The sequence below is a fragment of the Bactrocera oleae genome, chromosome 4 (genome assembly GCF_042242935.1).
Source record: "Bactrocera oleae isolate idBacOlea1 chromosome 4, idBacOlea1, whole genome shotgun sequence".
In the NCBI taxonomy this organism is placed as follows: domain Eukaryota; kingdom Metazoa; phylum Arthropoda; class Insecta; order Diptera; family Tephritidae; genus Bactrocera; species Bactrocera oleae.
Genome location: NC_091538.1, coordinates 71837069 through 71852191, shown reverse-complemented (window position 1 = coordinate 71852191; position 15123 = coordinate 71837069). Strand labels below are relative to the sequence as shown.

The following is a 15123-nucleotide window of genomic DNA, read 5'->3' as shown; positions in this document are numbered from 1 at the left end:
ATTTTAATAAACCTTCAACATTTGCAATAAACTTTTTTGCATTTTAATTCACTGGTGTCACATAATTTAGCGACGAACCGCGTTGCAGTCGTCACTGCTTTTTGTGTACATCTGCATGTGGATGTGGATGTGTGCGGTTGTCATTTGAGCGCGACGCAATCCACTTTAATGCCACTGTGTGGCATGCAGTGTTTGTATGAATGTGTGTGTATGTGTGTATATGTATACATTTATAGAAATGTTTTCCCACCTAATGACATCCATCGTTTAACAAAACGATTTCAATTAAATATGCAGCAGCGGCTCTTAGTGGCTCCTATAAGTATGCAATGCGTTTGCTGCTTTCGCTCGCATTGCCCATATTCATTTGCTGAAATATTGCTTTTAAACGTTGCTCTTAATAAACCGCCCATATAGTATTTAAAAACTTTAAGTGTTTAAATAAAATAGTATGTATATATAAAGGGTTTATACATAAACCCTTCAGGAAATTCAAGCTGCTCATTTGTTTGAAGTTTGAAATTTTTTTTCGAATTGTGAAACTTTTTTCTACCATAACGATTTGGATAATTATTGTAGTTTGAGAGGCACAGCTTTTTTTCCAAAAATGTGTAAAAGTAGCAAAGAAAGTAGAGGAGTTTTGTTTAAGAATAAACATATGTACCAATATTCTCTAGCATACTGTTAATACAGTAAGTAAATCAAATATGTATGCCAACCAGGCTGAAAAATTCGTGTAGCAATTAGCTTTTGGCGGAATACGATTTTATAATTCAACGAATCACCCTTTATAAGATATTGAGGGATTATATAAACTTGCAGGTCAGAAAAAACTTTTTTTGGTGAATTGTTTTCAAAGAGGCATATTATTTAATAAAAAGATAGAAACAATCGTCGACTCGTTTTGAATTCTCTTGACCCCGTACCCGATTTCTTGGAGGATCTACGAAAAAAAAAGATTTACCTACTATAACTGAAGACAGGTAATGATGGAAGCATAGTTAATAATTTTGTTTTTAATAAAATTGCAGCTTCTCAAAAAAAAAAAAAAAACGTTTTTGTGAAAAAAATTACAATATTATCAAAAAGCTTATTCCTTAGATTATTATCGCAAAAATATGTCTATGAAAGTTGTAAGAAATTTTCAGGTCGTTCGGTTCAGTCGTCCAACGCATTGAATTGATATCTAGCTCGAAGGACTTCATTTTACAGTTAATTACAATCATTTTATGAATTTGGTTTAAAGTGTTGTTGAATTTCCAAATAACAAAAACATATTTCGGTGCGGGTTCTCCAGAGGGCAGCTAAACTATTATATATATTTATATAGTAAATAAGTATGCGGTAGATATGCGCAAAGCCTCACAAACACTCCGGCAGGCATTTGGTGAATGTGCCACAATGCCGCGTTTCCTCATTTGCATGCGATGTTTTCATGTCATTGACTGCTTACGCGCTGCGCAACGCGAAAATGCCGCCAATGTGCTGAAAATATGTTCGCGGCAAATTGAGAACTGATTTTTTTTTTCACATCGACAACAACAATTAATTTCCAACACGACGCAAATTGCTTTCAGTGCGTAAGACCGAAATGAAGTTGCACGCGACAGAAAAGCGTAAAACAAATTACAATTAAGGCGTTAACTAATGAGATAGGTTCATTAATATATATATTTTTAAATAAGTTTTTGTTTCAGTTTAATTAAAATGGCGGTGTGAGCGTAGATCATCTATATATCGATTGGGGTTTCGGAAATTTAAATTTGTAGGACTCTTCTGAGCTTTCATGACTTAATGATTTTTAATTGATATATATTTCAGTTAACACAATCATATATTGAACAAAGCGTATAACGAGCTTTTAAGGCTGAAATATTACCGATTTTTTGGCGCAACAATAACTAAACTAAAATTTTAATTTGTTAGTTGCTTGGGTTGGAAAAAAGAAACTGCAACCCCAGCCTGACTAAGGCGTATGAAAAAATGCGGTTCCGTTCACCGGTCAATTTAATGGCTAAAGAATAAGCATGCATTTCACACTAGAAGCCACAACGCATGCCTTGCATTTTGCGCTCTCCATTTTTTGTACAGTTAAAGTTGCTATATTCCACATTACTGACCCACTTATGGAAATCAACATCAAACGAATTGTAGAATCCTTCAACAACTTGCCACTGCAAGTTTCATTGAAACTTACGATCTTCTCGTCACTCATGCACACATACAAACACACACGCATAGTGTGTTTGTAGCGTAAAAGTGTCCGCTGCGCACAGCATTTCTTTCATCCTCTTAACCCATTTCAATAAGCAACAACAACTTTTATGTTATAAAAGCAATACCTGAGTGATTATCACAACAGCACTTTTGCACACAGTCGTTGCGCCTACTTCTCGCATGTGTGTGTGCTGTGTGCTGTTTGTGACGCCTTTCAGCGCACCAAAGCTTTGAGTGTAATCACTTAATGTGTTGTTGGTATTGCGATATAAAAACTTTATAAAACCCATAGTGGCAATAAGTTTATATTTTTGTTGCAGGTTAGCGAATAAGTATGTGTATAGTATATGTATGTATGGGTGAATAACTAAAAACAGTTGACCGATTTTATTTTCACTTTGTTCAGAAAAAAAAAAGTTTTGTAAACAAAACTGCAAATATAATATAAGTCATGTGAACGCTTATAACAGTTTATGACGACATACACATATATGTATATTAGGGTGACGGGAAAAAAAAACTTTTTTTTGTGCTTAGATTGAAAGTAAAATGTTTAGAATAAAAAAAAAAATTTTGGAAAAAAATTTTGGAAAGAAATTTTTTTTTTTAATATGTGGCGGTCCACTCAGTTTTAGGGTAAGTTTTGAGTTAACAGTTTTTTTTGGTTTCAACTCTTCACATTTATATAAAAATTACCGAGTTTGATGGTTTTTGACTCAAAATTTATTTTAACGCTTAAGGAAAGTATGTTTTCGTTTAAGACCTTTTTTTTTAAAAACTCCAATAATGATAACTTTTGACTGCACAGAAAGAGGACTCTCCACAGCTTCTAGAATACTTATCAAAAATTTTTTACGAATTAAAAATTTTAACTCGAAATTTACTTTAAAAGTGAGTTTTTGCAAAAATTTTCTTTTATTATAATCTACAAGTTTTGCCCTCAGGCTAAGTAAAAAAAAAAATTTCGCTCCACCCTAATGTATATAAACCAAGCGAGTTCAGAACGGCTTCGAACCAGTATGATAACAGTGATTAGCGTATATATTTTCTCTATCTACTATAAGCAACTGTCGAGAGAATTGATAAGATCTTGATTCAACCTTAATTCAAAAACGTCGTCAGTATATTGTACCAAATACAAATGCTTTCCCAAGTCACACAAGCTTATGTGGTCCTATAACTAAAAATAATCTTCGTGATTCGGAACTTTGCTGAGCCTAAACTTTTTGCTCAAGGCGTGTGATAGACTAAACGTGCGAATTTTGTGGAAAAAATAATAATCTATCAATTGTTTAAAAATGTTAAGAATATATTTCTACATATTTTAAAAATACAAAGTAAAATTTTGAGAATTTTTGTTCGGATCGCTTGTTTCCCATTGAAATGTGAAGAAATCGATCAACTGCTACTTCAGTCCAAAGGAACATTGCAAGTGTTACTAGTTCCATTATACCTTGTTGTAGAATTTCCTGCAGGGCAACACAACACACATGTATGTATATAAGTTACCTTTGCCTGTGTTACGCCGTTGGCATGCGTGCAAAATACAAACGTCTAACCGTTTTATGAATTTTCATAGAAGCCGCCGCTGCGGCGACAATTCTGCAGAGCGTGAGCGTGTGACAATTTTTTCCAACTGCGATCGAGTTCATTGAAAAGTGAAAACCGCAGCGAAATCAACGCCATGACACAAACGATGCGACCCTCGGGGGGATATTAAAAGTATCAAAACTGTGCAAAATACACGGCACATAGAAGTGGAGGAGAGTTTAGAAAAGCAGGCAAAAAAAGAACTTAAACAAATGTTGTCAAAGAGAGAAGAATGAACGAATTGATTTTCACTTACACACGTACACACCCACACTGAGCAGGTGTTAAGCTGGCTTAGTGGCATGTACACCCCCAACCAAATATCTTGGACACGCTACATGAAGTGCTACATAAATTTCAGCGAAGTGCAAATACTTGCGTTTCCACATAAAGTTGCGAGACTTTCTGCTCAATTCAGCGCCACAGAAGTGTGCATTGCTGAAATAATATTTCTTCTTTAGTTTTTTGTTGCTATGGCAACCTTCGCCGCAAGCGCCTTAGCTGCGGTTGCTTGAGTGGCGTGCAAGTGGATAGAATTTGCTGGCGAAAGTGCTTAGAGCGCACGCAGGTGGAGGCGGGTAGAGCTCGGATTTTATGCTAATGCTGTGTAAATGTGTTTTTCTTAGAAGTTTTATTATTTGCGTGGAAAATAACATCTTAAATGTGCACAGCACAATGTGAGGCGAACCAAATAACACTGTGCACAAACAAATTGAGCTAAATAAACTCGACTACACAAACGAAAGTTGGCCAGTGGATGTGAACTATTTTCTCAGGAATACACAAATACAAGCTTTTTAGAGACTCGAGCTAAGGCTTTTCGAGAAAGCGTTTTATAAAGTCTTACACAGATTGATTCTATGCCAGCTTTGCTAAATAGAAACCTTAGACAAAGCTCGGCTCGAAAGCGATTGGAAAAATTGAATTGAAACTGAAAATCGAATTGAGTTTACATTAATTTTTAAATAAGTGAGAAAATAAAGGTTTAAAAACGCAAAAATTGCAGCTAGTTTCGTACATTAAACGATTAATTCTCCAAATTTCGTGAAGGAAGAAAAAATTTGTAAAAGACAAATATAAAAACCACAAACTTGGTTATTCGATTTTTTTCACATACATTTATAGGTTATGTGAAAAAAAAGTTAACACGAAATATTTAGATATTTTTATTACCTGAAATTTTCTCACCACACTTTTTGCAATAGGACTCGTAGTTTTGCCAATCTAGGTAAACCATTTTTTGCCCTTCAAAATTCAGCCACTTTCTCTTCCTCAACTCAGATCGCCTGAAAATGCTTTGCTTTTTATTTTTGTTACTTTATTTTCCTTTGCGATGGTTTTAGTTTTACTATGATTTTTTTGCATTCAAAAATTATCGATGCTGGTCTAAATCTCTTTAAATTCGATCCGATAGTCTTTTCTGCAGATTCGAAAAACTATATTTTTAAGTTTATATTCCGAATTGTAGAAACTGCAGAGCATGCTTTTCTAGTACCTATTTCTGTTACAAACGGAAATCACAACCTGTTGAGTCCACCCCACTATAATCAACTATTGAGTTTATCCTTTTACAGTGATTTGTGCACAGGATAACCCCAAACTAAAAAAATTCCACAGTTTTTAATTTTTCATTTACAAATTTTAAAATAATTATTGTATATTACAGTTTAAAGGCACTAGCAACAAAGACCTCATTTAAAAATTATTTATTCTCTTTGACTCTTTGCTTAAAACCAATACCTTTTAAAAGTAAGACTAGTCAAAACAATATGTTAATTCATAGTGTATTGGAATATAAATCGTACAATAACTGTATATGTTTTCAAACGCACACACATTCATCCATATAGTTGACAATTTTGTTTTCTAATCAGTTCATGAATGTGCTGTGATAATCCGCAAATTAAATGAGTGCTCAATTTACATGTGACCTCAAAGGAGTACTCTATATCTAATGACGCGCGAACCGATTGTCTAAACTTAATGCAAATACTCGACAAACACAAGCACATATTCACACACCACATCACTAGAGCACACACACACCCATATATATACAATATATGCATATGCATATATGCAAATGAACAGTTAATATTACAGTTATTTAGACTACACCACACTTTGTGAATTTGCCATTGACTTTAGTTACTGTTATACAGTCTATAATGTGTATGAAGTGCTCATTGATAACTGTTATTGTTATTATTCGCTGTTATCTTTGCAGAGCTCAAAGCCAACATAATCGGGCCAACGGATTTGTATGTGAAAAGTGGCAGCGATATAAATCTAACCTGCCGCATCATGCAGGGACCGCACGAGTTGGGCAACATTTTCTGGTACAAAGGTGCGTATACGCAAAGTCTATTTACACACATACACATACGCGCATACACATATACAAATACACTCACAAGCCTATTGATGTGCTTATATCTTCTAGAAGTGAAAACCATAGTTTATGTACGCGTGCGCTTTACAATTGTTTTTGTTTTCGCTTGTTGTTGTTGTTTTGTTGTTCGCTTTTAGCCGCAAATTAATTAAAAAGTGTTTTTCGTTTTATTGGCGTTGTCATTTGCTGTTGTTGTGCTGTTGCCGCTGCCCGTATGACGTGTGGCACCAACTGACGCGAGCCTCGACAAGCGCACTAATTGTGTTAAGCAGTAACAAAAAAAACAGCGCCGACAAAAATATAGCATAACAACAACAACGACATTTGGACAGGGCGTGTCACTTTTTTCGCTTTAACACTTCACATTTCAATCTTATTTCGCTCACAACGACAGCGATGGGCATAAGTAATAACAACACCGCCAAGTCCAGCAACAACAACAGCGTTAGCACTAACAACTGCCCATACTTCAGTGGCACTGAACAACAACAAGTATTGTGGGTGTCACAGCAGCGGCTTGCCAGTGTCGTCAACGGCTGAATAATTCAAAGCCAATAACAGTAACAACCATAACAACAAAAACAACAACATTGGTGTAGTTACTGTTGCTAGCAACGCAATCGTAAATGACTTTACTCAATTATGCTGCAAATACGCCAACACATAATTGATGTGACAATTAAAAGCGCATAATTGTGGACAATACCAATGCACACGCACAAAAGTACACACACACACATGTATATACAGGGTTTTCCAATAAGAGTGATATGATTTAAAAAAAAAAAAAACACACTAATTGTTAAAGAAATTAAAATGTTTTTTATTTAACGTGAAGTACAATTGATTCAATTTAACGTTCAATATTGTCTTCTAAAGCTTGAAGAGAGTTTGGTTTATTGCTGAAGTCCATGGACTTCAAATCAGCCTACAGAAAGTAGTCTAATGGTGTTAAATCACAACTTCTTGGAGGCCATTCAATGTCATTACAACTTCAGCATGAAAAAATAAATTACAGTTCATTACATACAAGTATAAGAAATGACCGAAACGACATATAGATAGAAATCATATTATTCCTATTGGAAAATCCGTTATATGTGCTGACCAGCACTCAGTCGTTTTTATTACATCTTTGCTATAACTGTGTCGAACATTTTGCATTTGCTCAGTTGCTGTTGTAAATATTGTATTACTTTTTTACTGGATTCACTCAAAGTTTTCAATTAAATTTTTCAGGCACCGAAATTATCGATATGTCAGCGAATCTAAATGAGATCGACAGCGCGACGCGGATTAGTGTCGACAACGATTGGACAGATGGATTGACATCAAGGTGAGCCAAACGTTAATTCACACAATTTTTTATTTTAAATACTCGTATAGTTCATTTATGGTGGATAAATTAATTCACTACAATTCTAGTGATAGAATCTCCAAAAGTGGTTGTTGTACATAATCGTATAATGTTTAGTTTTTTAGCTTCTTTATTGTCAGGTTGCTATTCATTGGCTGATAAGGAAACAAATTATCTGTCATCGAACCCCTGTAGCATATAGCTGGCAAACAAACTGAACGATCAAAATAAAGTAAAGGGTTTTTCCTTGTTTTGATCCTGCTTCCTTTGTAGGTCACAATAAACCCAAGTACGTTACGCATACTTCTTTTTATTTCTTATTATATCAGTAGTTTAATTTTTCTTGTTCAAAGCTAAAATCTATTAAAAAAACAAAGTTCTTCTGCGCTTAAGCGATTTTATTGTGTCCGATTTCCATATATTTCTGCCTCAAATAATGGTATTCTCTATTGAGCATATAAACAGCTTACACTTAAGCGGGGACTCCAGCGCGCAGCTTAGCTCTTCAACTATACAATTATATTTATGAATAATACCAAATGAGCTTTGTAACATATTCAGCTGAACCGTTCTCTTTTTTCTCTTTTAGATTGAAAATTCGCCGTGCCATGCCCTCTGACACCGGCAATTATACGTGCGTGCCAACGATAGCGAAGTCATCCTCGGTGTATGTGCACGTTATAATAGGTAAGTAAATAGCTAAGTAAGTTCATTGCTTTACTATTTTATACTAATAGTTGATGAGTATTCATGTTGATCATGGAGTGTGAAGGAGTTGAATTACGAAGAAAGAAATCCAAGTAAACAACAAAACAACCGAAAAATACGTCTCTGCTAAGAAAGAAGGTTTTAGATGTGATAGTTCTCTCAAATTGAAACCTTTTCGGTAGCTTAAAATGCTTTTGCTCACTAAAGAATTCACCATAAGTTCTTGGGGTAGTGCTTTTATTATGCTCTTCTTTTTGTGTGTCAAATTCACTGACAATTGTAGTCGAAAAAGTGCAGTAAATTAATTGTTTCAGCAATCTATTCCAGCAAATAACAATCGTGTGAGAGAATTAAATTTGTGCTTAGCAATTACAATTGAAATTGACTACTTATTAACCGTTTAACAATCTTCATCGAAGCGAAGGAAGTTGTTTTTGTCGATTTGACGTCATTAAATTTAACATAATGTAAGCCTCGCATATGCTGTGAATATATAATCCTCAGTAGATGAAAATCTGATTTTAAATACGAATTTCTCAAATTTATATTTATGTAGAATATGTGTGAACGCTATGAAGGTTGCCTAGTTTCGAAGGTTTTAAAAAAATTTTTTTTTAATATTTCGTCGCCAGCATCACATATCGAATATATTTATAATGAAATTATTAAATCTAGGTACATGTGTGCACCAAGTACGAACTCAAACAAAGCATGCCGCGCATTATTCTACACGTGTGTTTTTTTATTGTTTTTGTTTACAAATAGTTATGTGCTTATCACGAATCCTGCGGAGTTATAAGCATATTGTTCAGCTCAATGCTTAGCAATCTATAAATAAAGCACAGTTTAGTGTGCTTCTCTTCCTATTCAACGCATAAATGAGCGTTCCTACTTAGATAAGCGAATGCTTTTATGCATGAGCTTTTGCTCTTTTATAACGAATAAGCTTTGATAGCAGGTGACAACAGCAGCAACAACAATAGTGAACTATTTCCAGTCCTATTCGGCGCATGTTTGTTCCAACTCTGAAATGATAGCAACAACAACAACAGCTAGCCAGTTGATGAGCAGCTTTACGATACGAAACGATCGTAAAGAATAACAGTATTATTGCAATGGTCGTTGCGACTGCCATAGTGAGCGGTGAATATATGAGCTTCTTGTGACATCCGCTGCCGCCACCTTTGTCAGTAACCGCAACGTTATTAGCGCGCTAACAACACCGTTATTTGCATTTTTCAAACTTTATATATATGTGTGTGCATTTATGCGCATGAGTAGTTGAAATGCATTTTTGCCAACTCGTAAAATTTCGTTCACTGCTGAGCATTGCGGTTCGAGTATAATGAGCAGTTGGGTCAAATTACCCGCTAGAAGAACGGATGTAAGGCAGTTTAAATCGTTAGTGCGCGCATATACAACATACATACATATACATATATGTAGTTATGCATGTGTCGCTCTCTTCATTAGCAGATGGTACAATGGCACACTTTGAAGGCGTCACACCCGCCTCTCTTAAAATGCTCGTTTTTACGGTTGGCGCTAAGTTGAAAGATATACCTTTGCCGCCACAAATTGGCATGCAATAAAATTTTAAAATAATAAAAAATTCACGAAACCGTCATTTGCCTCGCATGAGACCTGAAACACAACAGCAAGTGTAAGTAGATTGATGCATAAAGTTAGCAACTTTCATATTAACATCCGCATAGTATTTAGTTTCTGACGCGAATGTATTCTGGTCTGCTCTAAATTTGCTGCTAGACTCACCGCTCTACTTTCGGAAAGCAGACTAAAACGAGGCAATACAAATACCTAGTATATCCCATCTACATAAAGAGTTGTATTTTTGCTAACTTTCAGCCGCTGAGTGGATAAGTGCTCCTCGTGTGTGTGTTAGGTTCTTTACGGGTCGTTTATGCAAATTACACGGCGTAGACCAACTTCACTGTCTATGTGTTTGCTTTTGTTTTAGTACCTCTTTGTGGCAACAGTCTTTCCAAGAAGCCGTCAAATGTTCGCTGCTTTCATACGAGAGCACAAGTTTTCCCTTTGATTCACCAACCTCCTCTGCGGCATTAGTGCCTATTTATTAGTGGCACAATTTGGTCGTCTGGCGGCATTAGTCATAAACTGATTTTATTATTATGCTGAGTACAAGCACAATAACAATTTTAGTGAGTTTCAGAGTTTTATTTTCTACGAACTGACTTGCCTAGTCCATATTTAAATCAGCCTGAAAGGTAGTCTATAAAAGGCACAGAAGCATTCGGAGCTTATTCACAAAACCGAAATGGAATGATGCCCCAAAGTAAAAATGCACTTAAATACAAAAGTATTTCACTGTAATTTGACAATAAAAAGTTATAATGCCGACATTTGCAATGAATATGTTTTACCTTTGATAGTAAAATTCTCGTAATTTGATGACAAATCGTTCAACGATGTGCTAATCGGTTTGATTGTGGAAATTTCATGTTTATAGTCATTCAAATACATAATCGTAAAGACTACAGATTGAAGTAAAATAAGAAATAAATTTAATTGCGATTTTTTAGCATAGAACACATGCGTATGTGTGTGTGAAATGTGCTGTAAAAGCTTAAAATGCAGTAAAAGTATTTACACATATGTATAATAGGTTTTCCGATATATAACGATTTTTTTTTCATTGAGTTATAAAATTCAGGCGAAAGAAAATGTGTCTTAATCAAATTTCAACTGTTAATATCTTTTAAACGGTTAGGTTTACGAAAACAATTTTTCAGGTAGTTGGAAGCGAGATTTGGATTTTTTCTCTCTGATGATAAGAAAAAATAGATAATTGTAAAGCATAGAACGTTGCCTTTAGAACTAAGAGCTCATACTTGCAGATACTTTCTTTGAAGTTTCTAAGAACCTATGTTTTAGAATAACAAGCAACCCAATATACATTAAGTGACCCAACTAAAGTCCTCGCCAGTTTAAAATTTTTTCTTTTAAATAAATAACAATATATAATACTCTTTACAGCTAAAACACAAGTAAAATAGTTAAGGTAGCAGCCTGGTAGCTTAGTTTAGAAAAATTTCCTTTTTTCAAAAGCAGGATATATTAAGAATACACTATAAAAATTTAGAATGAAAATCGAAAATTTGGCGAAATTATAGCACCTATACTTGAGCGTCTCTTAGCTTATCCTTTTAAAATTGCCAGAATGAGTCCCAGATCAGAAAAAGTGACTAGCAATAAGGCCTATGAAAAAGTTGTAGGTTTATTATACGCACCAGGAATAGACGACTGATATGTAGCATGATTTGTCTAAAATAATAAAATAATTCTATGAAACATATTTAATTTTGTTGTTGAGACTTTAAACGAGTTTTTCTAGAAATAACGTTCTTACCGTCGGCCCGGATGATAAACAAATTTCTATCCAACCAATTGTGCTGAAATTTGAATATATTATTCTACTCAACAATAGCTCTCGCAAGAGCTAGGATTTTGTTTTATCGCTAAATTTCTATTTTACCGATTTTTAATTTAAAAAATAAATACACTTTTTTTTCGAAGTCAACCATATGTTTATTTTTCGACGAAATTATTTAAGCAATCCATTCAACCAGAATGATAAGCTCACAGAAAAACTTAATACCCAGTATACTGTAGTCGAGAATTCAGTTGATTGTAATCACTTCACTTTGATTCACCCTTTCTTCAGGAGCATATTTCTTGCACATTTCAGACAACACAGTTCTTTTCTATATAACATAACATATCGTAAAATTTTATAATTACTCGCTAAATTCCTTATCTTAATCTTCATAAAGGAATACCAATAATTTAACTCACTCTTATAGCACTAATTATATTACTCAGTGAATTTCCTTTTGATCTTTTTGGAAGCTGGACAAAGTCGCAAAGGCCTGTTGAAAATGAGCTTAGAGAGCAGTTTTGCTGGCTTTTCCTTAGCATGACTGTGATATGCTTTAAACCAAAAATTTCAGCAGACATGTTTGGACTGTCTAACAGAGAGTGCGAGCCTGTACCAAACACCCTCATCTCATGTGCTTATGGGATAGCCGAGCCAGGACAAAACACTGGACTAGAAAAGTTTAGCTTTTGAGAGTGAATTTAGTACCGGGTAGTATGAATGTGATAAATGCCGCTCTAATAGCCAGATACCTCATTATATTACCCTCTCTTCCTATAAAGTGAGACCTGATAAAACAGTTTGTAAAAGCTCTAAAGCTCCGCTGAGCACAGAAACTATTAAAGCTGATATTTTTGACGGTCCTCAAATCAGTGAACTCATAAAGGACCAACTTTTACTGATTGTAAGATAGGTTAAGGAGAAATCAGCAGGGATTGAATTTATTTGAGTTGTGCAAAATTTCTTAAGAAATAAAAAGTTTCCAGACTACATTCAACACATTGAGCAGCTCATGTTGCACTTCCCGAGGCTGGGATGTACCATAAACATCAAAATGCACTTTCCCTTAAGCCACTTAGACCGCTTCCTAAAAAATTTTGGCGACTTAAGCGAAGAACAAAGAGAACGCTTCCACCAGGATATTCGCACTATAGAAGAGCGATACCAGCGTCATTCGAATGCAATTATGTTGGTTGATTACTGCTGGAGCAACCAAAACATGACTGATATTTTTACTTATGCAAGAAAAGCACATCAAATAAGATTGTTTTCATGCTAAGTAAGAGCAATATTTTTTTAAATTCTAAATTGTGGTATTTTTGGCTAAATATGTAATATGTTTATGTGTCTAAAACTAGAGCTGCTAGACAAAAACTGACTACAGATTGGGAATCAGCGTGGCAAAGTTTATCAAAATCGGTTAAGAAACTTCATAAAACAAAACTGCTATTTTTCAGTGCTACTAGACATCATCAGGAATGATGCGTTTGATAAATGTAAGGTTTTCAGCTACGTTGTCAAGCATTACTTTTTCGACCTCTACTCGACGTTTGCAAAAGATTCAGGTCTTATGATATGAGCCTAGGCACTGACACGCTTTATACCCAATACTTTAACCAAAATGTGATGCATAAGAGATGTTGCGCTGCTCTGCTATCTCTCTGATGCCAACACAACGTTTTCCAAGCGCTGTTTTCTTAACTTTTTCAATATTATCGTCATAACAGAGCTGGATAGACGTCACGCATGAGGCAAGCTTTCGATGACTTTACGAGCTTCACGGATTGCTTTGATTTAAAATAGCGTAAGTCGATCGTTTACGATGTAGTTACAATTATGCCGTGTGGTGGAACTTAAACAGACCCCAAGAGTACCCGCACTACTAATAATCAGCCCTCACCTATGACATATCGCTTAAGCCACACGCAGATCAGCAATTCTTAAACTTTTAATGTACTTTCGATTAAATGCGCCAGAGATCAATAATCAGGTGTAAAATTAGTTTTATTATTTTAAACCAAACGGAAGTGTACAGATCTAGGCGAGGCAGTTAACACCGCATGTTGCAGCAGCAAAACTTCGATTCGCCATGTAGCTTTGAGTTGTTGCAATTTCCTTTCTTTTGACTTATTTAAAACCTGTCCTCTGCTACCTCCCTCAGCTATTCAGCACTTTTATGTGAAACTATTGCATATAAATGCTTGCAAATTGTTGCTTTTCTTATTATTTTTCCATTTTGGGGTTAAAAGAGTCCGCATACATACGAGCAGTCGCACAAAGGCTGATGACTGTGTATACAGGAAGTGCCTCGAGCGGCAAAAAATAATTAACTACACACCAATATTTATACAACACATACAATAAACCACTTACACAGCGCGTTTTTATACATATATATCATATATATATATATATATATATATGTGTGTGTGTAGGAGCATGTGCGTCCATGTGCTAAGCAGATATTCACGTGGCTTTGTGTGACAGCTTACAACTTGCTTTCTATGCGAGTGTTTCTATGTGGGTAAGTACGTTCTAACGGTGGTGTTGCTGCACACAGACTGAAATTGAGGCGCCTCTGGCGATAAATAAACTTGTGCCAAATGGTTTCTTTTATGCAACAACTACTACACTATTTTCTACAGCCACTCTTTTTGTGCAATTTTGTTGCAGTTTTTGTTGCATTTCTTACATTTTTTGCATTGGGTAAATGTTTGCTTTCATTCTGAGTGCACACCAAGAAAGACGCTTTTCTTCGCGCAAAGCAGAAGAAGAAAGCAAAATAAATAAATAAGTGCAAATGCTGATGCGAAGCTGTGCGGGGCTGTGTGGGGCTTTGCATTGAATTGAGAGGAAATGCATTGCGCATTGCAAACAAAAGCAAATGGCGAAGCCGCTTTAACGGTCGATTACCCGAAACAACAGCAACAAAATGGCGCAGTCATACAATCGCGTCACGCGACACTGCAGCAGGACGCTGGGCAATCTTGATACTCGCGAAGCGTTGCAGTCATTTGACAGGCCACTTAAAATGTGCGCTGTGCGCGGCAATTCGTCACAATGGAATGTGGAGTGTGCTGCAAGCAGCGCAGAAAATAATGTGTTGCATTGCAAAACTTCTCTACATTTGCGTTTTGTTCGTGTTTCATGTTTGGCCTAAGGCGGCAAACAAAAAAAAAAGTTAAAAAGGTTGTGTCAATACTTCCAGGTCGCACTGGTCCGCGCTGCCGCTTGCCGCCAGCCAGCAGGCTCATTAGAAAGTCTTTGCAGCTCCGAGTCGCTTCGCGTCCAATTGCTTACTGCTTGAGGCCTGCCGCATGACTTTCGCACAAACGCAGCGTTGCATACCCGCCACTTTTCGACTCACGTACTCACTGGGGCAATGCACAATTTTTCATAGTGCCTGTGCTAGTTAGACAGGCTATTCGCTCGCTGGTCAGCGTT

General features: G+C 35.7%; 1 protein-coding gene across 1 annotated transcript in view; it reads left to right on the top strand.

Annotated features, from left to right (window-relative positions):
- dpr1 (defective proboscis extension response 1) overlaps positions 1 to 15123 on the top strand; it is a 142794-nt gene that overhangs the window by 117918 nt on the left and 9753 nt on the right. The window contains exons 5-7 of the mRNA XM_014248265.3: positions 6035 to 6154; positions 7439 to 7535; positions 8146 to 8243. Coding sequence (XP_014103740.1) covers positions 6035 to 6154; positions 7439 to 7535; positions 8146 to 8243 — 315 coding nt within the window. The remainder of the gene's footprint in view (positions 1 to 6034; positions 6155 to 7438; positions 7536 to 8145; positions 8244 to 15123) is intronic.